The 26,464-nt window shown below is 47.3% G+C and overlaps 1 protein-coding gene across 2 annotated transcripts; it reads left to right on the top strand.

Annotated features, from left to right (window-relative positions):
* The first annotated feature begins 3,284 nt into the window (after window positions 1–3,284).
* On the top strand, window positions 3,285–26,233 carry PLS3 (plastin 3). 2 transcript variants are annotated; one of them, XM_009881733.1, is made up of 16 exons: window positions 3,285–3,371; window positions 11,870–12,033; window positions 14,409–14,538; window positions 14,982–15,114; window positions 16,410–16,491; window positions 17,149–17,314; window positions 18,489–18,631; window positions 19,995–20,021; window positions 20,136–20,231; window positions 20,751–20,946; window positions 22,076–22,154; window positions 22,801–22,915; window positions 23,029–23,162; window positions 24,063–24,186; window positions 24,792–24,916; window positions 25,749–26,233. In XM_009881733.1, the coding sequence occupies exons 1-16, from the start codon at window positions 3,305–3,307 to the stop codon at window positions 25,879–25,881; spliced, it is 1,914 nt and encodes a 637-aa protein (XP_009880035.1). In that variant the 5' UTR covers window positions 3,285–3,304; the 3' UTR covers window positions 25,882–26,233. The 2 variants fall into 2 exon arrangements, with proteins under 2 accessions (XP_009880035.1, XP_009880037.1); XM_009881735.1 differs by lacking the exon at window positions 19,995–20,021.
* Window positions 26,234–26,464: the final 231 nt, after the last annotated feature.

The raw sequence follows: 26,464 nt of genomic DNA, 5'->3' as shown, positions 1-26,464 counted from the left end.
TAAAATTGCTTTGAGAACTAAACAGTCCCTGTCAACTTGTAACTGGGTGGCGCAATAACCTTTTACTATACCGTTTTGTTATATCGTAACATACTTTCCCCTTCCCAGACAACTATAACAAGGTCAGATGTTTTAATCTGTTTGTTCAGATTCTCCCTCTCTCCTCTCAAGCAGAGAAACAGGAGGAAGAAGCGGTACGAAAACTGAGAAGTAAACCTGTTTTGTAGACTTACTGATGGAGCTGAACAGCATAGGGGCCAGAAGGGGAATTTTTGTTTTAAGTGAAGACCCACGCAAACAACTGCAGGGCATATCCACAGCGTGGTATTTCCCTGAAAAAAAGTCAAACAGAGCAGCTTTTTAAAATGCTCTTGGCTTATGGTGGCGTTTGCTGCTTGTTCTGGTGTTAAAGATGTTGGAGATAGTCAGCAGCAAATTAAATTCCAATGAAGTGGTTAGATAATGATGCTGTTGGAGATCCCTCTTCAAGGGAAATCCTAGTTTGAATTGGTGAAGACAAGGATTGGGAAGAAGGCAGACCTTGTGAAGGACGGGTGGTTGAATTGTTAGTCCCTAGCTCGGCCTCTCCTGCCTGCCAGCTTGTGCTGCCTGCGCTGCCAAAACGGGCTGTTCCCCATAGCATTCCCCAGGTGTTTCTGCCAGTTGTGAAATCCACCTCCTGTAGCGTGCACTGAGGTTGCTCAGAGCTGACTTTCTTGCTGAGTGACTCCTTTATCCCCTGGAAACCAGCCAGGTTTTGGTGGCACTGAGGCGCGGGGTGCCGGGGCGGCTGGGGGAGTGCTGCAGGGAGGCGGCAGGTCCCGGACTGCGTATCCTGCAAAGACAGCCAGTGCTGCACACAGCGCTCCTGTGTCTGGGCTGCATCCCCAGCAGCATGGCCAGCAGGGCAAGGGAGGGGATTCTGCCCTTCTGTTCCGCTCTCCTGAGACCCCACTTGAAAAATTGCATCCAGCTCTGGAGTCCTCAACATCAGAAGGACATCGACGTGTTGGAGTGGGGCCAGAGGAGGCCACAAAGATGCTGCGAGGGCTGGAGCCCCTCTGCTGGGACAGGCAGAGGGAGGGGGGGTTCAGCCTGGAGAAAAGAAGGCTCCGGGGAGACCTTAGAGCCCCTTCCAGTGCCTAAAGGGGCTCCAGGAGAGCTGGGGAGGGACTCTGCATCAGGGAGAGGAGCCACAGGATGAGGGAGAACAGTTTTAAACTGAAAGAGGGGAAACTCAGATTAGACATTAGGAAGAAATGTTTCCCTGTGCGGGTGGTGATCCCCTGGGGCAGGTTGCCCCGAGAAGCTGTGGCTGCCCCATCCCTGGAGGTGTTCAAGGCCAGGTTGGACGGGGCTTGGAGCAACCCGGGCTGGTGGGAGGTGGGGGTGGGACTGGATAGTCTTTAAGGTCCCTTCCAACTCTTAACCATTTTATGATCTTCAAGGAACCTGCAGGGCAGTGTTTTCTTGGTCAACTGGCCTAACTCGTAATCTGTGAAACAGTATAAAAAACTTACTATGGTGCTTCCCCCTCCTGTGAATCTGACACAGCTTTGCAGCGATTCCTCCCCCTGCCCCATTCTTGCAGTATGAGCCCAATGATGAAGTTGACGATGAAGTTGGCTGTCTTGCTGGTGGTGGCTTTTACTGACTGTTAAACATCTTGTGGTGTCCGCTGGCAGCTCTGCAGATGCTGGCAGGTGGGGACTGATGTGCTTTCCTCCGTGTCTCTGCGGTGATGCAAGTTCTTGTTGAGTTTCTCTGCTGCGAGCACCTGCCTGAGCGGCTTTCCCAGGCTGCCACTCCTGCTCACCGCTGGCATCTCCAACCCCTTCCTTCTTTCCAGGCTGAGTGAAGTGTTACAGAATATGAATATTTGCAGCTCCAGGCAAACCTGGGGTTTTAAGCTAACAAATGCTTGTGAAGGCAGCTGGGAGCCTCAGACTAAAGAGGCTTGCTAATCAGAGCACAGGATTTTGTGAGACTGAGCCTCTTGGGGCTTGTGCAGAGAGCCAGCCCGTTTTGGATCCTGCCTTTGGACAGCCTCTGAACCCGAACGCACCCCTCATCCCTGTGCTCACAGAGGAGGAGGCAGCTGTGTCTGTTCCCGTAGGCAGAGGAGGAACCCCTTATTTCTCTACCTACAGTGATTGTAGCTGACAAAGTGGGAGCTGGAAAATCTTGGGATGCAAGTCTCATTTGAAGTTGCACTGAGCCTGCCCAGATCCCTGTTTTTAAAGACGCTGAGCTAGAGCGTGTGCTAGAACGTGCTGATCAGTGCCTGCCTTTCTGGTGGTGCACTGAGGATTGCCCAGTTTGCACTGTTTCATCAATTGCTGGTCTCTCTTGGTCGTATTGGCCAAAGTGCCAACAGGGCATCTGATGCTGCTGTCACGACTGTCGTGGGAAGGGGATGTGGGCAGGTCACTGGCCTTTTTCCATCTGTATGGTGACACCTCCTGTCCAGGCTGTCTGGGTGGCACTTTATCAGTGCTTGGAAAGGAGGATTCTAGCAGATGGGTGTGGGAACTGTATGCTTCATCCTCTCTGTTTCTTAAACACCAAGCAGATCTGATCCAAGCGGAGTTTCTGCATGCTCGGGGTTTAGCGTGGCAAGGTGCCCGCTGTTCTGCACTCGCCTGTGGTGTTCCCGCCGTGCCGTGCTCGGGAGGGTGGAGGGGGGCAGTGGCAGTGCCAACAGCCTGTTGCTTCCATGGTTTATTGAGAGACTGACTCTAGGCAAATAGGCAGGTGTTTATTCAAATGGTTTTCTTGTAGAAAAGCAAACTATTTCCTTTTTGCAAATGGTATCAGGTATACTACTTTGTGCAAAAAGACCTTTCGGGTACTGTTCAGATTTGGGTTTGGTAGCTGTGTGCTCTCGGGGGACAGACAGGCAGGCAGAGTGTTCAGTATCTCTTGCATTAATATTTTAACTTTGGATCCTGATTTTGTTCAAAGTTGTGGAAAATCCCTGGAGATGTGAGCTTTTCTGACCTATGGAACACACTGGTAGCCTGTACCTTAATGTGTGTAGAACAGCATAGCCCATAAAATAAATACACAGAGCTAAATATTAACAAGGCTAAGGTGATTTTTGACTTGTTAAGGAGCGCATTTCCCATCTTCAGAGTTTCACACATCTGTTTTCTGAGTGGAAAGATAAATGTGGCTTCAAGAACTGTAATGACCCTGGTACTGATTGTTGCTATGCTGCTGTTCAAAACTGCATGCTTTTGAATGCAGCCGGGTTTCACATGGTCTCCTTTTTCTCTTGTTAGGTGCTCCCTAAATTCATGAGATGGCCAACACCATGCAAATCTCCAAAGATGAGCTGGAGGAACTCAAGGAGGCCTTTGCCAAAGTTGGTAAGTCACAGTGAGGAAGGCACCTTGCTCCTGCCTGCTGTACATTTGAAACAGATTTCTCCCACCCCTGCGAGCAGTGGAGCCAGCCGGACGCAGGCAGTCTGCTGCTCTCGTGATCTTCTCCGTGCCAAGGAGTCCCTTGGCAGCCTTGTGGCTTCTGGCTTGTCACTTCTAGCCGAGGAGCACAAAGGAAGGGATGTGGGCTGCTGGTGAGCCCTGGCAGACAGCCTTGCCCTGTTGCTCCAGGGTGGGCTTTGTGGCTCTTGGTGGCAGAAGAAATATCCGAACAGGTATTGCATTACTTTGGCCCAGGCAGCACTTCAGGGCTTGCAGGGTTCTCGGTTCTGATGACGATGGGTTTGGCAGATTGGCTGAGCTGTGCAGATGGTAAACGTAGGTGCTACATTTCTGGTTTGTGCGGGTGCATTTGAAGCACCGCGTTTGGTGAGCTTGGGGCAAAACCTAATTAGCGTCTGTTTACCTGGCCGTTATGGAGCAACTTGTGGCGATAATAAAATGGTTTGTGGCTGCGGTGCATGTGCATTGCCCTCTGGTGGCTCTATTTCTTCTCCGGTTCTCACCTCCCTAGCAGCCTACCATGCTCAAGGGCTTGTGCAGCCCAAGCTGCTCTGCCTGCCTTCCAGCTTTCCCCCTTGCAGAAGCCTCTGGCAGGCTGCTTCAGGAAGCTGAAATGGGCAGAAAAGTGACATCATGGAGAAAATTTGTTTTCTGCTAGTTTAGTTTCCTGATACAGCTTACTGGAGGATCAGCGAAATGCCAGGGAGGGGTGGGACGGGAGCTGGACCACACCAGTGTGGGCAGGGCAGCGGATGCAGCTGGGAGCCGCAGCCGGGATTGGCACTGACTGGGAATGAGCTGCACAAGTGACCAGAGTCAGTGCTTCATTTTCCTAACTGGACATCAGTGTGTCTTGAGCATGGGTTATAAATACAAATTGGTAGTTGCCTCGCATCTGTGTCGGGTAAGCTGCCCTCTAGAGCAGGGTGGCTCTTAAAACTCTCGCTTGCTCTAAATTTGCAGTCGGCAGAGAGAAATATGAATTTCAAAGAACAGATTCTCATGGAGCAGTGTTCACTGTTGGCACTTGAAGCAAGACGCATTTCAAGCAGTTCCCTCTCCTGTCTCGCTCTTCCCAAGACTTTTCCAGCAGGGGAAAGCGAGCTGCCGCAGAGGGAGACAAGTGACCATCGTGCTTCTCGCTGCCAAATGTGCCTCTGAGTGCAAACCTTAATAAGGCTGGGATGCAGGCAGCCCGTTCCGCCCTTGGATAAACTTAAAATGATTAACCTGGCAGGAATGTGGTGGCTTTTTGTTGTTAGTGTCAGGGAGAATTATCGAGATTAGGTTGGCTGGCTGGCTTTCCACTGGAAACTGGAAAAAGCCAAGTCAAATGCTGGTTTGTTTTAGGAAACCAGCTCATCCTGCTCAGGAGGTGCGTCCTGTTTGGTTTCATATTATAAAAGCAGTGTCAAAACTTAGGTATTATTGAGAAATGTAATAATTAGCCTGGACGTACCCACAAGTGAGATGGGATCTGCTCGTCCCTTTTGGCTGCCCTCTGTTTTGTGTGCTTTAGGCATGGTACAGCCTGCAAGCACTGCTGTGGGACGTGCCTGTCAGGAGTGTCATTAATGCTCTTATTCCTTTTATTCTTGGCTAAAGGAGCCATATTTGCCCTGGGATATAGAACTGGTCGCTAACTGGGTGGCTGACTTTCACTTGGGAACTTCTAATGCCACCTTTAGTGAATGCAAAGAGAAGTTGGACCAAGGTTGCTATTTGAAATGAAGCCTTTCTGTCATCTCCCAGCTACTTGGACAGCTTGGAACGCAGCTAGGAAGCGTGGTTGTAGAAAAGCTCAGCTGGTTGGCTTCTAGGATGTCATAAAGCAAATGTGGGGTGGAGGAAGCGTCTCATGGGTTGGTTTCTGCTCACCAAGACATGCCCCGCTCCAACGTGCATCTGCAAGGGCTTCCTGGAGACCTGCTTTAACTCTGGCATGGGACAAGGTGCTGCTCTGGATCCGTAGGTTGATGGGACTTTAAAGGTGTGTGATTGACCAGCTTTTCTGTATGCAGGTGGACTGGATAGAGACATCTGGTGATGCTGGAAGGTGGTGAGGTATGTTACTACGTACTCTGTCACCACTTGCCTTCCATGCCACTTGAAGGTATCCCCTCTCTCCCACGCAGCTGGTGTGCTGGTCTCTGACAGCCAGCAAAAGGCGAGAGTTCCACAGACTGCCTGCAGTACTAGACTAGGACTAGAAGCAGTCCGCGGGGGAGAAACCATGGTTTAAGGTTAGCACTGCAGTCTGCTACAGCTCAGAGAAGCAGCTCCCAGCGTCATACAACCAGGTATTTGTATTGGAAGTGGTCCCAGTGGTAAACAGCAGCAGAGGAAAAAAGCATTTTAACATCTGACAAAAGTAATGAAGTGGGGCATGAGAATAGTCTAGGCTTTGACTGACCTGCAGGTTAGTGGGAGATGAGCAGGTTGTTCCCAATCTCAGCTGATCTCTGAATTTGTTCTGTGGAACGTGTATGTACTTGGCCAAACAGTGGCATTTCATAGGGGAGGCATGGCAGAACAAAATCTGCAAGCTTGCTCTGTTTACTTGTCTTCCTCTCCTTGCTTCTGATAGCGGAGATAAGCATCTTCTCTGGAAACACGAAGTACTGAAAAATCATAACCCAGCTGAACACTTTGTTCGCTGCTGCAAGGTGGGAAAACAATGCTCCGAAATGTTAGCTTAAGGCAAATAGGGATCTGTGATCCTGCTCGAGTGTGTCCTGCCGAGCATATATCCTTAAAAGGAAACGTGTGGGTTACTTTCCCCTCTTGCATCCTGTTATTTAAGCTATTTTAAGTACTTGTCTGGAGGAAGCTGAGCCAGAGCTTGAAGCAGCTTTTGGGTTTTGTTTATCGTGGCTTTGCTGCGCCACCTGCATATGGGCAGAAGATGGTGCCGTACATCGCTGCAGTGACCTTTCCCGGGTTGAGCATGCTGGCGGGCATGCATCTTTCAGTAGAAATAGGAAACTTCAGACGTGCTGTAGTTTCCTTTCCATCAGGCAGATTATAATGAATCCAGGCTGTAGCTTGTCTGTTAAAACAATTTTGCTTTCTTCCATTAGTAATTCTGGGCTGTACGCCGAAGGATTTCATTTGGGATAGCTTCTATTTTGACAGCCTCTTCGGCTGTTGAATACCATTTCGGATTTTGTTAGAGAGGGCCTTCAGACCACCTTCTGTCTGAAGTCTGGCCCTGTTGCAGGACATCCAGCAAGGCACCATATGGTGGGTCTGCAGTAATGCTGGAAGTGATTATGAAACTTGCTGGTGCTGCAAAGGTGACTGCTTTTTTGTTGTGTTTTTGTTTTTTGTTTTTTTGTAATGCTGCTACTTTGTACATTTGACTGTGATGCCAGAAGGGAACAGAGACAGCGGGAAGGGAAGCAGCTGCCCTGTGGGATAGGGGCCTCAGTGCTATTTGTCATGTTTACAGGGCTAAAGGCTTTTTGACATGTTAAGAGAAGAATGGATCTGTATTCCACCACTTAGTCCATCACTAATTAAAATTACTCGACTCTGCTGCCAAGCCAAAACTATGGGCTAGCACATCCACCAGGCTTTAACGCTGAAATCTGCCCTTCTGGGGCCAAGAAGGTAAAACTTGAAATGAGAGCATCTTTACTGCAAAACCAGTAGCTTGATGTGGGGTCTTGCAGTTGAACCAAGAGTGGTCGTGCTCGTAAATCCCATTCCCAAAGTGCCTGGGACATAGATGCCCTTTTAATTGATGAAGTAAATCTGTGGTTAATTTTTTTTCCCAGGACGCTATGGAAGAGTAACTCTTACAGGTGGGTGTTTGGGATGTCGTTAAGAGTTGGAAGAACTTATGTCCTGAGACCCAGGGGTTTTCATAGAGTCATATAATGGTTTAGGTTGGAAGGGACCTTAAAGACCATCCAGTCCCAACCCCCCTGCCCTGGGCAGGGACACCTCCCACCAGCCCAGGTTGCTCCAAGCCCCGTTCAACCTGGCCTTGAACACCTCCAGGGATGGGGCAGCTACTACGTCCCAGGGCAATTTGTTCCAATGCCTCACCACCCTCAGAGCGGGTTTGGAGTGAGTTAAGGTGCATTAGTCCACAGTGTGTCCTTCACACTTGATGCTGTGCTGTCCATCTGAGCCCAGTGCAGGTGCTGGGAGCCTCTGGCAAGCGCCTCCTCCTGACGGGCAGCATCTTTCCTGGTGCCGCACTCCCTGGCCGCATGTGCTCACTGTGAGTGTGCATTTCAGGTGGCTCTTTGTGCTGCAGAGCTGCTAACTTTTTTTTTTTTCTAATTTCAGTCAGCAGAGGTGAATCTGCTTTGAACTAGGCACCCTCAGAAGACTGGGAAGATGCTGCTTTGCAGGGGTGGAAGAAACCATCAAAATAGGCAGAAGTTGCCCCAGACTGTGGCAAATTCCTGATACCTGCCCTGCAGCCAGGTTTGATGCTTTCAGATTGAGGTTGAGGTCTGCTGAGCAAGTGTGGATGGACCAGGCAATGCCCTGGGCTAACTCCTCTGTTGCATTTCAATCAGCATTTTTAAGTTACAGTTTCTGTTCTGCAAGCAAACCAATGTAAATGCAAGGCTGGGGTCCTAGTTCAATTCCTTGAACTAGATCATACCCTTAAAAGACATGCAGGGCTTTGTATGTAGAACTGAGCTCTAGACAGATTTAAGCATCCTTTTACACATGCGTCTCTCCAGTCTGTTGGAGCTGGGGACTTTGGAGCTCAGTTCCCTGCTGTCTCACCCAACAGGCTTCTGCCTCGTTAAATGCCGTATATCGTGTTTTTCCCTTTCACTTCTGAACAGGCTCAGACACGGCACATGCAAGCCTGGTTCAGAAACACTTCTGGAAGCTTAAGCTAGACATGTCGAGAGGAAAACCTTTACCAAATCTGAATCAAAATCACACCTGTGGTCCTATCAAGGATACAATATTTTGAAGTCTTACTGTTCTCTGCCCTTTGCCTACTAACATTTGGGTAGATGTAAAACTTAGGTCTTTAGGTGGAGGATTGATTGAAAGAAGTGATGAACAGGTGTCTCTGGATTTACCTGTGTAATTTGGCAGCATGGCAGCATGGTTGTGGTGGGTTCAGCTAGGCACAGGCTAAAGTGATGGGTGTTGGCTGTAGGCACGCTGAGGGTGACAGCAGAGTTTTGTTGTGGGTCCGTAGGCCCTGGAGATCAGCAAATCCCTTCTTGTCTGGTTTTCTTCACTGGCTGTGATGCAGGGAATAGGCGCACGTTGCGGAGTTAGATTTAGTAATAAGAAAACTGTAACAAAATAAGCTGTGATTTATCTAGAGGGGAAATAGTTTGCTGATGACATCTTGGGCTGGACTCTTTAATAACGCTTGCCTTTGTAAGTTTATATTTTTTTGGAATAAAGTTCTAAAATTGAAGGCCAGACAGCAGCCTGTTGCTACCAGTGACCCAAACCACTTTATTTCATCAGCATTATTGTAAACCCTGACATTTCATAAAATAGTTTATTGTATTTATTAATCCACTGGAATTGATGCTCCTCTTTAGTTTGAGACCTAGGGACTGGGGTGTAGGAGGGAGTACAGGTTTGCTCTGTGTTACTTTGGATGTTTGCCGCTAAACATTTGAATTTCACTTTCTTGCTAACTTATAAAAAGAATTTTAAAATCCCATATGGATCTGGAAAATTAGGCAGGTTGGGGTTGTGGTGAGGACATGCTGCTTGCTGTGAAATAAAACCTAAAAGCCACCACTGACACCTCATTAGAAGTAAATTGACTTCCAAAATTTGCTAAAAACCCCCAGACTTTAGAGCTGTCCTGATTGTTTTCTTTTACTCTTGACAGTATCTCCCTTTAAGCATAAATACTGACCCCAGTGGCTGTGGTGTGGGATTCCCTCTTGGGACAAAAGCAAATACTGGGGCTGGTGCAGCTCTCCCATGGCACAGCCTGGGGAACCGGCACAGCCTGCGGGCTGCCGGGCTGTTTGGGCAGCAGAAGCTGTTCCTTGAGTGGAATTTAACTCGGTGGCCTTGGGGAGAAGTTGCTGCCTCATACATAGCAGAAAAATCCTCCGGTGGGGGGGATATGGGCAGAACGGGGCTGGGTGCCTTGCAGCTCGGTGTGGTTTTGGCAGCCGGCAGTGGAGCTGCACTCGGCCGTGCACCATCGTGACGCCGGGAGCTCTGGAGGTGGGGGAGAAGGTAACGCTGCTGCTTAAACACTGAGACTGCTCTTGTTTAGCCTTTAAGGGCTCGGCTGATGTCTTCACTACTGGCACTCTACCTTTGCAGAGCCTGTGGTTGAACGGCGATCGTAGGAGACTGCCGAATCTCCACCGCCTATCTGGGTGTTCCCCACCAGCAGCAGCAATCTGGGGTTGTATCTCCCCACGGCCCCAGCCCTGGGGAGGAGGTGGCAGCTCAGGCATGGAATTGACTTCCCTGGGCTGTCTGTACCACTTGCCTACAGCAAAGGGATCTTAACATCAGCACTGAGCCGGCAAGACCACAACATGCCCGGAATCCCTGTCTCTCTGAGCATGCTGGAGGGTCATGCTTATGTCTTGGGATGTGAATCTGGGCCATCCACTGCTTCAAGTGCTCTGGCTGTTCATGGACCCGACTCTGCTGAAGGCTGACTACCAGCCGCACAGTGAACCATGCTGTCTTCTCGTCCCTGCTTGGCCCGGGGAAGGAGATGCCCAACCTCTGCCTGTCCATGGTGGCAGCAGAACCTCGCTTGCCTGAAAACAGACTAGGGCTGCTGGATTTGCCTTGTGCAGTCAATAGATGTGATGATGTCCTCAAAGGGGTTGGGATCTATTGATGTGAAAAGCTCCAGATTAACACTAGGTTCTTGTTTTCTTTTTTCCCAGATCTAGTAGGCAATAACGTCTCACTAAGCGTGCAGTGCTGCTGTGACTTGGTGATTGACTGTCAGGACAAATGTCCTTGCAGAGCATTCTTGAGCAGCACTGAAATATCTGGCTGCAGTTTTCTGTCAGCAATAAATGGATAACATCATTATCAGCATGATAAAAAAATGTAAATGCAGAGCTGACTTGGGGTTTTCAGTTCAGAAAGTAAGAAGTGCTGTCTTTCATTACTGTCTATTTTTAACACGCAAAGCCAGCTGCAGTTAGATGTAAAAAGAAACGCTCTGGAGATCATTTATGAAAATGCAGATAGTCTGTTGTGAAACTTTTACACTGGGCTTGGTAGTGTGTGCCGAGAGCCATCCTGGTCGGCTCTGCTTCGAAGCTGCTGTTGCCCAAAGCAAAGCCAGAGAGATCTTAAGGCTTGTGCTGGGACTCTCTCTGAGGATGTGCCTTCTGTATTTACCGTGTACCTTTGGTTCCCGATAGTGATGTACATTGAATACTGTACTACTTGGGCTTGATATTTTCGGTGTGGGCACCCTGCTATGTGTCCGTGTCCTGCATGGATCTTGCTTTCAGCAAAGACGAATACTCCGCTGTTGCGGATGGAGCGATGCACTTCACTCACAGAGAGAAGCAGGGATACATTTATTGATATAAACCAGGGATTTAACAAAGTTTGATAGTGAATGTGACTGTTTTAACAAGATTTGATGGCAAGGTGCACTTGGTACACTTTGCTGCATAGACAGAGCTGCCAGGGAGACCCTCCTGTTCAGTGGAGGTTCAGAAAGGACCCCCTGGCTTTCCAAACTCCTACTCGGAGAGGAGTCTGGGTGTAGCTGGATCTGCTCCTAGTCCCAGACTTGATCGACAGTTTATGTCTAAAGAATTATATATGCACAATCAAACTTTTGTATCACTTAGCTAAGATTTCAAAGTTTAGCATGTTATTAGTCACTTACTGAGGGTCTGTTGTAGCAAGGAATCTCTGAATCTTGAGAAGTAACCTTGAGGGCATCGCTACTCAAGGGGAGATCCTGGCGTGCAGCCCGCTGCCATGCAGGAGAGCTCAAAGGGCTCTTCACTATTTATAGGGGTGAGATGATTGACCTATAGTCATATTTGCATATTGACCACAGTACCAGCATTGCTCAGGTCAGCCCTTGGCTATTGTATTGTTACCTGTCTCCCCAAAACCACCTTTGAGCCCCGGGTGCTGCCATCATGATTAGATGCCCCCTTGTCACCACTACGGGTGGTTATCGCTTGGGCAGGGTTACAGGAGATAAAGGTCCGGTTGGCGCCTGGGGAGCAGGGGAGCACACAGTCACATCCGCACAATGTGGCCCCAAAACAGGTATGCTGTGACGGGCTATGCTAGGAGATTCCTCTGTGTCTTGTAGGTGTCCCCAGTGCACAGGTCGCTCTCCGTAAAGCACTTTTGAGCATGGGGGCTGTGTTTCTGCCCTGCTGTCTGGGTCTGGTCCTGTCAGGGTTACTGGCACTTTTCTAAAACCTTCTCCTGTCCCTTCTCTTCCTCAGACCTCAACAGCAACGGGTTCATCTGCGACTATGAGTTGCATGAGCTCTTCAAGGAAGCCAACCTGCCTCTCCCTGGGTACAAAGTGAGAGAGATTATCCAGAAGCTCATGATCGACAGCGACAAGAATAAAGATGGGAAGATTAGTTTTGAAGAGTTCGTCTATGTAAGTGATACTTCTGAATTTCCAGCAGGCTGGGGGACCCCTTTTAGACAAAGCTAAGGAAGAGGGGGTAGACGAGGTGGCTTCTCAGCCGCTTACCCTAATCCTGTTTTGCTTTCTACAAACTGATCACTTTTGAGGACTTGCCAGGTAAAAATCAGTTCTTTGCACAGATCTCTGCATATGACCAATCTTTTGTGCGGCCACTGCCAGAGTTTAAATTTGGACAGAGGGGAAATAAGTCGTTTTTTCAACAAAAACCCCAAAAGAATCCACATGCTTTTCCTATATGAAAACTTTGTTGGAGGCCAAAAGACCATTTCCACATGAGGTGACAACTGGTGACTTCCAGTTCTCCAAGCTTACAGTATTGGCTGGAAGTGACTCAGTTTTTCCAGGTACATAGATGAATGTTTTTCCCAATGAAGCAGTATAATTTCCTTTCTCAATTTAATGGGGCTATGAGTGTTTGCTAAAGATTTGAGAGGGCATTTCAAGACACACTTGGAGATTAGATGCTGATCTAGGAAAATTCAGATCGTTTGTTGCCTTAAAATGGAAGAACAGGAGTAAGGAGATAGGAGAAGCTGGAGGATGGATCTACCCTTCAGCCCTTTTCTGTAGAAATAGGTCAGAATTTTTTTATTATTTTATTTTTACAAAGGCACAATACTTATTCCGAGATACTGGTTCAATATCCATCCCTTCATCCTTTCCATGCTCTGATGACTGAATGCCGAAAGAGTAATAAAAGTATGTGCACTACATTGAGGGAGCTGTTTCTATGCCTACTATTTTTCTTGATATTTCTTAATTTATTTTGACCTTCTGTTCCTTAATTGTTTTCAGACCCTCTGAACTTTTTGAGTTCGGAGCCAACTAGTAAGTTGGAGTTCGTTTGCAGTTTGTGAACACTTGCATGCTTGGGTGCATGTTTCAGCTGGTGGTTTGAGCTGGTCCATAACTCTAACTTTGCACTAGGAAGGAAGACATAGATCTCTTCTGTCACATTTGAATGGTACCAGTGATCGAGTAAACACAAGATGTCTTACAGGCAGCTAAGCTATGGTAGTTGAAGGAGTTTTACGAACAGAACTGTTGCTGTTTTTCAGCCTCTGAGCACTTTTGCTGGAGTTTGTGGTGCAAAGGATGACATGAACACTGACTTGAGGTTGGGGCCAACTGACTTAGTGGTACCTCAACATTAAAGCATGTAGTTTCAAAGAAGCTACGCAATACCAGTAATTAGTCCAGCAAATTTTAAAATAAATAAATCTGAATCAAAAATCCTTATGCTTAAAACCAACCAACCAGAAAACCCAAAACTTTTGGGCTCTTGAGTCTTCGCTCAGCTCTACCTGATTGCTGGGGTGAGCAAAACCTCTGCGTGCCATCAGGAGATGCTTTAACTGCCCTGCATCCTGGATTTGACTTGTGTGGAAGGGGTGGGGAAGGTAAGGCTGGCCCCGCAGTGACACCTCTACAGCCAGCTGGGCAAGTCCCCTCCTCTCTTTTTAAAAGAAGCGCTTTGCTTTACAGTGCTGTTTCATTGCCTTTTTCTGGGCAGTGATTGGAGAACCTGTGTACGTTTCACTTGTGTTTTGAACATGGTTTCAACGTGAATGTAATTTGGTTAAGTTTTGAGGGAGTTACAGTAGGCTTTCAAGCCATTGGATGTGGTTTTTTTCTAATAGCTGCTCAGTTCTGTAGGACCTCCGAGCCACTAATAGGAACTCACAACCTGCGCAGGTGGCACGTGTCATCTTTCTGCGCTACAGCATCTCTTCTGCCCTCAAATGTGAGGGTGTTTTGTTAGTTTGCTCAAGCCTGCTCTTGGGGACGGGGGAGTCCTTACCTGGAGCGCTCGCTGTTACACATTGTTGGGGGTTTGACTGTTACACACTTCAAGAGAATTGTTTCTTGGGTTGTGGACAATGTCTGTTGTGTGAACGAAAAGTCACAGTCACACGGGTGTCTGGCTTACGCGGAAAAGTTAAAATGGCACAAGAGCTTTCTCAATTTTGGTCCCACGGAAACCGCTGCATGTGTACCTGCTCCCAGACTGCAAAGGTTTCACCTTTATTTTTTTTCTCCTGGCTTCTTGAAATCTACTCAGAAAGGTAAATGTACGTGAGGTACTTCATGCCTAATGCTTCTGTTTCAGTAGGCACGTGCAGTATGTGTTTGAGAGAGTGGGACAGCTCTCTGCCCACTCTCCGTGTTAAATTTGATGCCACTACACCCTGGCTGTGCCCTTCACATTTGCTGATCTTACTACAAAATCTGCTTTACAGCCCAGAGGAAGTTGCTTCTTCTGTGGCCCTTTCATTTGACGAAGACAAGTTTTTTCTTGCCTAACAGAGCACTTTAAATTGTAGATTTTCCAAGAGGTGAAAAGCAGCGATATCGCTAAAACATTCCGAAAAGCCATTAACAGGAAGGAAGGAATCTGTGCCATCGGGGGAACCTCGGAGCTCTCCAGTGAGGGGACGCAGCACTCCTACTCAGGTATCGCTCTGCCCTTCCACCCCTCTCACACCTAAGGGGAGGCCGTATCCCCAAAACAGCGGATTTCTCCTGCCCTGCCCTGTGCTGTGCTTTTGTTCTCCTTTAGCTGAATGATCTCAGGTCAAGGTGAGAGCAGGACAGAATTAGAGGGTGATGTCTGATTAGCAGTGTGTAAATTAAATGTGTGCTTATTTGTTAACTGTGCTTGCTGATGAAGTCCTTGTGTCGCACTTGAATATAATAAAGTTGAGTAATGAGTAAATAACAGGAATATTCTAGTAATTGGAAGTGAAAGTCATATTTCTTTCAACTTTGTGTGACTAATAAAATAGCGTGGTAATGATAGTGGGGCAGCTTTTATTTCCCTGGGCTATTGTACACTGGTTCTTTTGGGAAAATCTTTGTGAAAAAGCCTGTATTTAATTTACAATTGTTTATCTTAGAGGAAGAAAAATATGCCTTTGTAAACTGGATAAACAAAGCTCTGGAAAATGATCCCGACTGCAGGCACGTTATTCCAATGAACCCAAATACAGATGACCTGTTCAAAGCTGTGGGAGATGGGATTGTGCTATGGTAAGTCATGGTGGCTCCTGAATTTAAAAAAAAAAAAAAAGATTAAAAAAATCACCAAAATAACTTCCCCAAATTGTAGTTAGGGGAATTTTCATCCTATTCTACGCTGTTTTTGTGACTAGGGTGTGTGCATAATGTTTTGCATGTATAAAAAGTGGCTCAGTCACCCAGGCTTTCGTTGTCATTGCGCGGTGCTTCGGCTTTGATGCCGACTTCACAAGCAGGTATTTTTGTTTGGGCTTGAGACTGAGTTGGCTGAAGGGAAGAAGGTGCCTTTGTGGGAGCCAACTTGTCCTGGTGCAAATTGAGACTGATGCTAGATAGCTTGGGGGAGGGCAGGTGTGCTAAATAGCTCTTTTTCTTGGATGTTTAGGCAAACGGGAACCTCTGTGGGAATGTTAGTGACCTTATGAATTAACCCCAAAATTAATTTGCGAGGAATCCTCTTGTTGCTTTTGAGAATAGCTGCACTAAGTTAGTAAAGTAACTTACTTTGCTGCATGCTGCAAATGGAAGGCATCCAGGGCTGCTGAACACCAACCTCCTTCTGTGTGGGGGGTTTCTTTTGGCTTTGTGGTTTTGGTTTGTTTTTTAAATGTAAGTGAATTAATATAGGGGAGAACTGGATCAGCCTGGAATTTCAGTATCAATACATAAAAAATGTTGAGTGGGCTGCCCATTGCCTTTCATTTCTTTTTTTTTTTTCTTTAGCTTGTGATTCTTTTCTTTTTTCTTTTTTCCCCCCAGTTTCAAGTCATTCAGGTCTTCAGGCGAAGACTGAACTGAGTAGGAAGTCCTTCATAATATAACGTAAAAACTTGCTGTGTTTTCTGTTGACTAAAAATTCATCACGTTCACGTGCTCCCCGATGAGCTCTCCAAATGTTTGCACTTTTTTGGGGGCAGATTTTTCTTCCAGCAGTAGGACTCCTTTACAATCGGAGGAAGCGGGTTGTACTAGAATCTGCAGTGGGTGTCAACAGAGCGATGGGTCTTCGCTAGTTCAGTGACTGCGCTGTGAATAATTCATGTGCTCTTTTTGCTCCAGCGGCTGAGATCAGTAGTGGCCAGTAGCATGTTTAAGGTTTCAGGCTCAGCTATTAGTTACAAATACATTCTTGGTAACGTAAATATTAACTTCTGATTTACACAACCTTGATTTAAAAACAAAAGAAATACACAAAACCAAATGGGCAAAAGGAAATCTACTGTGGTGAGTATTGTAACAGTGCATTGAGTGTTGTTGAGATTAAATACTAAACGTTGTTCAAATATTACTGTTTTTCCTCTTACCAGCAAAATGATCAATCTTTCTGTTCCGGACACCATTGATGAAAGAGCAATTAACAAGAAGAAACTCACACCATTCATAATTCAGGTATAATATGTTTCTGTATTATTGCTGAAATTCATATTCAGATAGAATTAATGAAAACGGCACGGTGGCTGGAGGCGTTATGGTGAAACTCTGGCAAGGAGCAAGTTTTATAATTTGCATTTAATTATTAAAGGCAGTTTTGTACTGCGCATAATTGACAGCGCTGTGGGTGCAGCTCAAAAGTCAAAAATGCAAACTTAATGACAAAACAGGTAAAATGGCTGAAAAGCTGTGCGCCGGTATTGCTGCGGTGATTATATACAGCGCTGTCTTGTGAAAACAAGACGGTTATTGACGTGGGCTACCTGTGAATCATTTCATAGTACGACAAGGTGTTTTTTGCAAGGATGCCTGCGTGTGCGTGCCCGTATAACTTAACACTTCTCTAGCCTTATTCGTGTTGACGCCGCTAGACTAACTCAGAGGCTGAAACTAAATACCAGAGGCTGAAATTAAACCCTGGTGCCTCGTTCAGTTCTTATTGATTCAACCTGCTGCCACCGCAGCTCCGTAAAAACTTCAGCAGCCGGGAGCGTTTCCTCCGAGCTGCTGCCATCGCAGCAAGGACGAGGGGGGAATCTCCTCTCTGCTGGCGCTGGATGAAAGGCGAAGCAGCATCTCCCCTGGCTGTCTCTCACTCGGCTGTGCTGTTCGCAGGAGAACCTGAACCTGGCGTTGAATTCCGCATCCGCCATCGGGTGTCATGTTGTCAATATTGGTGCAGAGGACTTGAGGGAAGGGAAACCCCACCTGGTCCTTGGGCTTCTCTGGCAGATCATTAAGATCGGCTTGTTTGCCGACATCGAGCTCAGCAGAAATGAAGGTAAATGAAACTATAAGCGATTACTTCTGAAGTGTGAACACCCCATTGCTTGCACTGTCACCTCCAGCCCCGTGACTGCCTCTTCCCTCCCCTCCTTTCCACCGAAAGCGGGGTACTCGCCTTCGGGCTGCTTGGGGCACACGCCAAGCCGAGTGCTTCTCCAGCCTCTTTGTAGTGATGGCTGTGAAGCGGGGTCTGGCAGGGGGGTTGTGCCCCCCTGGTGAGGTGTGTCAGCCTTGGAGAACTGGCTGAACACCAGTCTGTAAGTAAAGATGTGTCTTGTGGCGCGAGTGAGTGCGTTGCTGTGTGATGCCCGGGGCTGGGCAGGCTCTCCCGGGGGGCTGCGGCCATAGGTGCGTGTCACGGTGTTGGGAGGTGGCAAAAGCTGCTTGCAGCCTCTTAAGATTGTAGACGACAGCACATGTTCCTCAAAAACAAACAAACAAACAAAAATAGGAGGGCTTCAGCTCTTTGGGAATGTGTTTGCAATGACTTGGTTCTCCTAAAATCCTTTTGTGCTGCTGTGAGTGGTGCAGCTGAGCCTTCGCTTTGTTCTCGGCGGTGGGAGAACAGTGCTGCAGCTCTCCCCCTGTGCTCGCTTGGCCCTGCACGATGACCTCCAAAATTTAAACTTTTCACCCCGTTCCAAGAGCCCTGCTATTGCTACATGGGCTATCAGAGCACCCAGACGGATGGAGGGGCTTCCGTGTCTGTTATTTAAACTTCCCAGTTGTGAAGGGGTACCAATGGTTGGCTTAGGTTGAAAATTCATGGCAAGGAAAGCACCAGACTGCTGAAAGGGTGCTTATCTTGGCTCTTCTGGCTTTTTTTAACAGTGCACGTGAAACTGCTTGGAAGCACTTTTTCATTGAGATAGAAGTTCATTTACATTTAGCTTACTGTCATCAGCTTAAAAGACTGCACATAAAATCCAGAAAATTTTGTTATGCAAGAAAATGGAAAATATCTTTTAGACACAGTTTTCTAGATCATTCATACTCTTCTCTGTGTAACAGCCAACTTGGGAAAACTCCACTAATGCCCAGAGTATTTTGACTTAATCAACAGTTGGTATTGTCCCTCCCTTCTCCCCCTGAAATGTTGCTGCAGCTCTAATTCTGGCATGCACCTCTTGAAAACTCCTTCCTTCCCCTCACAAGTGTTTTTCTTCTAGCACTGGCTGCCTTACTTCGTGATGGTGAAAATCTGGAGGACCTTATGAAGCTGTCCCCAGAAGAGCTGCTCCTAAGATGGGCCAACTACCACTTGGAAAACGCAGGCTGGCACAAAATCAATAACTTCAGCTCGGATATCAAGGTACCGAGAGCTCTCCCGGGCTGCATGTGCCTGGGAAAAGGCTGGGACCCGGCCAGGGATGTGTTAGCATGTATAAATGAGGCCCTTCCTCCGCAGACAGGACCATTCTTAACCTTAATAGACTGAGTGGGCTTAACAGGGGTTTTACGGGTGGTATATTTAAGGTACTGCAGTGCTGCGCTCTCTTGCCATGATGTTGAACCCAGTGTTGAGCTGTAAGAGTGTTTCCTCCAGTGCTAGTGGGGTCCTGCTGCAAAGCTATTGCATGTTTTAATCGAGTAGGAAACCGGTATTACTCATGTGTTTTCAAATGTTCTCAATACATCCTTTTTGATGGAAATAATTTTTCAAGGGCATGCAGCTCGCTCAGATAGGGTGAAATCCGTAACTGCATCCCTGGAGAGACTGACTTCCTCACATTTGGCTGGTGATGACATTTCATCCAAAACGTCATGGGCTGGAGAGAGGAAGGGAAACAAGATCTCTTATTCTCCACGCTGGGCTGAGTAGAAATGGGAGCGGGGAGTCTTACAGCTATTTTTCAGATGTGAGGGGGTGGCTCTTTCCTCTCAGCATTAGTGAGAAATGGAGGGTGGCAACTGCTGGTCAGTGTGGGGTTTTTGGACACTGATCTCGGCAGGTTTCTGGAGCTTATACACATGGTCAACAGTTTTGAGGAGGAGAAGGAGGATTGAAGTGGATTCCAGGTTAAAGCACTGTTGAGGTGGAAAAAAATAAAAGATAATTGAGGTGCATGGGGAGCACGGAGCTCCCCCGAGTGTGTGCATGTGTGCACACACACATGGTCACTCTTGGTGCCAACTTCCAAATTGCTTACAGCTTTGCTGATAGCTGTTGGCTTCTCTGATGCAACCCACAGGCTGCCAGGATATGCTGAGGTCCTTCCTAGTGCTGAGGGCTAAAAAGATTTGTAGTTGATAAATAATTAGTGCAGGTATTTGCTTCTCCTAGGTTGTCACCATCCCTGGCCTCTCTCCTTTAAGCTGTTCTAGCTGATGGGTGGGCACAGGAGAAAACATTCAGAGTTCTTATAATCAGCTTTTTGCCCAGACTTTGTCTTCGCTGAGCCGTTTTCATCGTTGCTGTAGCAGTAGGAATTGGCTGCCCTGAATAGGGGTTCGGGCTGCCTTGGGGTGTCTGGCTGGGGGGGCCGTGAGAGTGAGCAGTGTGGGGTCACTGCCTCCTCCAGCCATTGGAGAGGGGGCTGTGACACCAGAGCTTATAGCAAGGGCAGCTTTCAAACACTTAAACCTCCTGGTTTTCAGCTTAAATATTTCTAACCTTTTCCCTTTCTGTTTCCTTTTCTGCTGCCTGGATTTCTGCCATCATGCTCTCTTTTAAGCTTACAGATTTCGGTAATTCAGTAAAGGTACATAAGCCAATTATGCACAGCGACTTGGTAAAGATGAGCCTGAAATGCATTTTTATGGTGTATTCACTGCTGTGCAGGAGACCTGAATTATTTTTTTTTCATCCATTTCAGGATTCCAGAGCTTATTTCCACCTCCTCAATCAAATTGCACCTAAAGGGCAGAAAGAAGGAGAGCCTCAGATCGATATTAACATGTCGGGTTTCAACGTAAGTATTCAGGCTGTCGCGTCCTCATGCTGTACAATCGCGAACTACCTGTACCCTGTAATTGCCCGATGACATCTAGGTAACCTGGTATCTTAATTTCTAGAGCGTGTAAAGTGTCAGTGGGTGTGCGAGCACCTCGGGTATGTGCTAAGTGAGTGATTGATGCAGGCCTGATCACTACCTGCCAATTAACATACGTGATTGAGAAATCATTTGTGGCTTTGCTCCGTTTGGGAGTATGCTGACTTCTGCTTTTGAACCACCAACTTCAAAAGGCATAAAAGTTGTAAAGCTTATAAACTTGGAAAGGGCCATGCTAGGAAAAATACCGAGACAAACTGGGATAATTTCATCCACAGCAGCAGGGATTAGTGTGCATTCATCGATTTGATTAGCGACTGATGCCTAACGAAGGCAGGTGGAGTTGTGACGTGTCCCCAGGGAGCAGTCAGGAGCTTCCTATCTGCTTTGTAGCCCAATCTCTTCCATGACAGCTCTTGTCTGTTGCATCCCCGGCAGGAAAAGGACGATTTGCGGAGAGCAGAGTACATGCTTCAGCAGGCAGATCGGCTGGGCTGCCGGCAGTTCGTCACACCGGCTGATGTGGTCAGTGGCAATCCCAAACTGAACCTGGCCTTTGTTGCCAACCTGTTCAACAAGTACCCAGCACTTACCAAGCCTGAAAACCAGGACATCGACTGGACCCTACTGGAAGGTGACGGCCGTATCAGTCACAAAATTAGCAGGAGGGAAATATCTGAAGTAAACACTTGTGTCACAACACGCTGTGCCCAGTGGATGTATCTCCATTGGAGTAACACCTATGACTTGAGGCTTCAGTACTGCAGTGGTGGTTTACTTGTTTGAGGGTACTTGACAATTTGTTCAGCTGCTCTGACCCTGATGTGGAGCCTGAACCTTTAGAGCGCAGCCAGGAGCCTGTCAGTCATCATAGAATCACAGAATGGTTTGGGTTAGAAGGGACCTTGAAGATCATCCAGTTCCACCCCCCTGCCCTGGGCAGGGCCACCTCCCCCCAGCCCAGGTTGCTCCAAGCCCCGTCCAACCTGGCCTTGAACACCTCCAGGGATGGGGCAGCCACAGCTTCTCGGGGCAACCTGCCCCAGGGGATCACCACCCGCACAGCAAAGAATTTCCTCCTAATATCTCATCTAAATCTCCCCTCTTTCAGTGTAAAACCATTCCCCCTTGTCCTGTCACTCCCCTCCCTGATCCAGAGTCCCTCCCCAGCTCTCCTGGAGCCCCTTTAGGCACTGGAAGGGGCTCTGAGGTCTCCCCGGAGCCTTCTCTTCTCTTCTCCAGGCTGAACCCCCCCAACTCTCCCAGCCTGTCCTCCCAGCAGAGGGGCTCCAGCCCTCCCAGCATCTCTGGGGCCTCCTCTGGACTTGCCCCAACAGCCCCCATGCCAGGGCTGGGAAGCCGATTTTGCCATTCCCTGTGACGGGCAGGAGCACCTCAGTAATGCAGCGAGATGTTCATGGGAGCACTAATTGTTGGCAGAATTGGGATTAGGGCTTTGGCTACCTGCCTCCCAGAGAGCAGTTAGCTAACACCCATTTGAAACACCTTTGTGCTATTTTTTCTTGCAGAAAGTGCAATAGGCATGTTCTTCTGAGGCCTGGAGAAATCAAACTGATATCCAAAACTAGATATTAGGGCAACCGTCTCCCTTGGAAAAAATTATAGTAGAAAAAATACCCTTTTCCTGCTTGAAAACGTCATTGATGAGCTATGCTGCTCAAAGCTCCCTGCCTTGCAAGGTGGAAAACCCTGCAGAGCTTTGAGCTTGTAGAATTTGCATGAACCTGTTTTCTTTCATCTAGGAGAAACGCGTGAGGAACGGACCTTCCGCAACTGGATGAACTCCCTTGGGGTGAACCCCCATGTAAATCACCTCTATGGGTAAGCGCCAGGCTCTTGGGAGAGACCCAGCTGGGTCGGGCCGGAAAGTGCCTGCACCAGTGTCCTGTTGCCCACAGTGCCGAGCAAAGAGCTGGAGAAAGGGCTGTGGTAGAGAGTGGGAGATGTTTGCTGTACCCTCCCCGTAGCCTAGGGGTTTCCGAGTCAGCACTTGACACACCAGCAATTGGCTTTAAGAGCTGAAGACAGTTTGTTTATTTTCCTCTATCTTGTGTAAATTGGTGTCCTGAGACCCCAACGCACATAGATCTGCTCGAGCAACTGGAAATAAATTCCCTGTCACCTAATTTTAGGGCTTAACCAAGACGTCATAGTTAGGAGGCAAAGTACTCTGGGTGCCTGTATTCAGTGGAGTGAGTTGGCCACCTTGGGATTTTATGTAGCATAATTCTTCCCTGGATCTGTTGCTGATTACCATGCTAAAACCTGCTTTAGCTCAGCAGCTAACGTTGAGAATGGAGCATTTCTCCACCCTTGAAAACTGCAAAATGTTTTGAATTTTTTTGTCTTTTGAGGGTTGTTGAAATTGGCAGCAACCTGTAAAGAGGAGTGATTATTCACGATGTGACAAAGTCAGAGTGCGTTTGAATCTTGAGGCATTAAGCTTAATCAATGTTTTCCACTTTAGCGATCTCCAAGATGCACTGGTAATACTACAGTTATATGAAAAGATCAAAGTTCCTGTTGACTGGAATAAGGTTAACAAACCTCCGTACCCTAAGCTTGGAGCAAATATGAAAAAGGTAAGAATTTCAAAAGACTTTAAAAGAAGCTGTGGACACTAAAAATATGAGGCTTCCAGTCAAGTGAATGTATTTGCGAGTGATTTTTCTGCTTAACCTCTTTTCCTGTGTAGCTAGAAAACTGTAACTACGCTGTAGACTTGGGAAAGCATCCGGCTAAATTCTCCCTGGTTGGCATTGGAGGACAGGATCTGAATGACGGAAACCCAACGCTGACACTGGCCTTAGTCTGGCAGTTGATGAGAAGGTAGGACCCAGCTCCAACACGTGAAACTTGTGAATGGAGTACAGAGTTTGGGAAGGTTTTTTGCCATGAGAGCACTGCAGCACTGGAACAGGTCACCCAGAAGGATTGTAAAAACTCTTTCCTTAGGGGGTTTCTGAGACGCAGCTGGACAAAACCGTGGCAGAGCTGATCCTGCTGCACACGGGAGGCTGCAGCAGAGTCCCATGGAAAGCCCACTGGTGGGTCTGTGAGCGTCCCGCTGAGCAGGATCACCTCTCTCTCACCTGCTCAAGTCTGGTCCACGTGCAGAAACCCTTAGCAGGAACGTTTACACAACTTTTATGTTCTAACTTTTAATTGGAAATTGAGAGGGAAACATTCCAGGGCTGCTCTGTAACCCCCTTCTGCATTGGAATGGGAGGAAAGGGAAACTTAATAACAGATAAAGTTTGTCACCCTTTTTCTTATCTGTTTCTGAAGAATTTTAAGATGATGCAAATAGCTCCTTATTTGGCATTAGAGTTCAGAATGCTAACCCATGAGTGGATCCACACCTTTTGGGTAATGTGTTAACCTGATGGAGCAAATGGTCAGTGGTGAAACTGTTTAACAAGTGTCCCAAGCCCAGGCAATTTTGTGATAATGTTAAACAACCTGAAAGGCTAGAGAGACTAAATGCTTTAACAGAAATCATACTTCAGATAAGATAGATGATTATTCCTTTTTGCTGGAGGAGTTTAAAAAAACAAAACAAAACAAAAAAAAAACCAACAAACAAAAAGAAACCCCCAAAAACCCCCGAGCTGATACTATGTGAAGACTTTCCAAGCTGCCATGGGCTCACATTGCGTCCTGGCCACACGCTCACCCAGGCTTTGCCCAGGCTCTCTGCCTAATCCTCTTCTCTCTGCTGGTTCTCAGGTACACGCTGAATGTCCTGGAGGACCTGGGTGACGGTCAGAAAGCTAACGATGACATTATAGTCAGCTGGGTAAACCAGACCCTGAAAGAAGCTGGCAAGTCCACCTCCATACAGAACTTCAAGGTGCAGGTTCCCCTCTTGCATCCAAAAGGAGAGGGATGCCCAAAAATCAGTTCCTTGGCTGGAGGAAGAGCAGGAGCATCTTAAAAAGGGGTTCAAACAGGACAGGGTTCAGCCTGTGCTGGGAACAAAGTGGCTTCGAGCCACCAGAGAGGAGACTTTTTAGGACTGCTCTCGGTGGGGAATAGCAGTGGGGTGAGGGAGCTGGTGGGGTGGCAGAGGAGGGGAGTGTGGACAGGCGCTGGGGCGGAGGTGGGGGCAAGATGCTGGTGAGCACAGGGGCTGGAGCTGGCGAGCGTCGGTAGGTGAGCGGTGTCCCTTGGGGTCTGGGCAGCAAGGCAGACCTGCTGCCTGCACAGCGCTTACTGCTTTTGATTTGCAGAGCGCTTGGGGGAAATTGGAGTGATGCTTTTGTACTGTTACCAAAGGAGAAGCAGCAGTTTGGGTTTCCCTGTGGTCCAACTAGGAATAATCGCTACCACGGCTGCTTTGAAACGGCTTGTGTAGAGTTTGTTTTGTTGCACATTGCAGAGCAGCTGAATCAAGGTGAGAAGTATGCTTCACGGATTAGACATTCATCTTTGCTTCTCTGTCCCTGTGTTCTCTAGGACAAGACTATCAGCACAAGCTTGGCAGTCGTGGACTTAATTGATGCTATACAGCCTGGTTGTATCAACTATGACCTTGTAAAGACCGGTCATTTATCGGAAGATGACAAACAAAATAACGCTAAGTAAGTTTGCTCTCTCAAAAGCTGTTTTGCATTGAAAGAGTGCTCCTTCTGTGTGCTGGCCTTAAGCTGCGAAAGTTTTTCCCACAGTTTATTACTGTGGTTTTCAATCTCTTAACGCCATACCTTTTAGACAGGCAGCACTTCTTGGAGTCTAATTGCTGTCCTCATACACAACGCTGGAGGGAGTAGTTGGCTGCGCTCTCTCGCTTGTTGAGAGAACGGCAGAACAGCCCAAGCAGCTCTTAGCAGTGATATTCTGTTTCTCACCTGTTTGTTCGGGCGTGTGGAAGTGCTCAGGGTTTTGAAACGGAACTCTTGTGTGTCTCGTGTCTCGCTGAATCATCGTAGGTTGTCAAGTTTAAGGTATGCCCATTAGAACATGCCTTTGAAATGTGTGTTCTGCGACAGCTCTGCAGTGGCGGAATGACAGCAAAGTTTCTTGCCGATAATAGTCTCGCTTGATTATTCCTAAAGAGCAAACAGAAGGGGAAATTTAAACATTAACTGATTAATCCTTGGTTAGACATCCTATCTATTAGCCCTTAAAAATATTAATTACATTTTTTTTAAAACTATTGGTAAAGGGAACTTGACGTTCAAAGGTCAGTTTGCCCATCAGACACTTTTCTCTACTGTGGAAAAGGAATACATCAAAAGATTAAAAAAAACCCATTTATAAAACAAACAGATGTGGTGTGATCGGACTGTTGCACATCTTGAATCTTAATAAGGAGGATAATAGGTGAAATTGTGTAGGATAGGGCAGGGGCTGACTTGTCATTTATTGGTAGCAGCCTCGGTGCTGACCCACTCCTCTTTCCGTGGTGAACAGGTACGCTGTGTCCATGGCAAGAAGAATTGGTGCCAGAGTTTATGCTCTTCCAGAAGACCTCGTGGAGGTGAAACCGAAGATGGTCATGACCGTGTTCGCCTGCTTGATGGGCAGAGGAATGAAGCGAGTATAAAAGGGTTGATCCATGTAAAGGAAATAAAAAAACAACCAAGAAAACGCAACAAAAACCCAACCTGCCACCCTGGGTGCATGAGTAGCAGATCAGCTGTGACCACGTTGAAATGCTGTTGGCCTAGGAACTGTTGAAGTTCAAAAGGACTTTGTTTTGCTTTGCAAGACAAACTCTTATCAAAATTCTCAGGGAGAGGAGTTTTAACCAACAGACGTGCTCTTTTCCCAAAGGAAAGTTTAACTTACCAAGAGCTCACAGAAATGCATTCATAACAGACCTGCAGCTTGCAATACCGCTCTGGAGCTGTGTTTTTACCCCATTATTTCTGAGATACTTGGGGCGTGGGTGATTTTTACCCCTGAGGGCTATAAGGTGGCTGGTATGAGTTGTAATGGAAAAAAGAATCTAATTTCTCTCTGCAGTCCAGTTTAATTTCTATCATACGGTCCAAGCATATTCTAGGTTTGACCCCTTCCTTAGCTTTGCAAATAAAGCTACAGTACAAGTTGGGACCTGCAGGCCAGCTCGCAATGCTAAATGAGAAACGTAATTAGGAAGATGGATCTTCCTCTGGTATTCTCTG

This window comes from Charadrius vociferus, unplaced genomic scaffold, assembly GCF_000708025.1.
Source record: "Charadrius vociferus isolate BGI_N301 unplaced genomic scaffold, ASM70802v2 scaffold472, whole genome shotgun sequence".
Classification (NCBI taxonomy): domain Eukaryota; kingdom Metazoa; phylum Chordata; class Aves; order Charadriiformes; family Charadriidae; genus Charadrius; species Charadrius vociferus.
This window is presented reverse-complemented; position numbering and strand designations above follow the sequence as displayed.

Bases quoted from the DNA above. Each gene is read 5' to 3' on its own strand.
- PLS3 (XM_009881733.1), top strand. From the start codon at position 3,305: ATGGCCAACACCATGCAAATCTCCAAAGATGAGCTGGAGGAACTCAAG. The intron at 12,034-14,408 runs GTAAGTGATACT...TTTAAATTGTAG, and splicing joins GTTTTGAAGAGTTCGTCTAT to ATTTTCCAAGAGGTGAAAAG. The intron at 24,917-25,748 runs GTAAGTTTGCTC...CGTGGTGAACAG, and splicing joins GACAAACAAAATAACGCTAA to GTACGCTGTGTCCATGGCAA.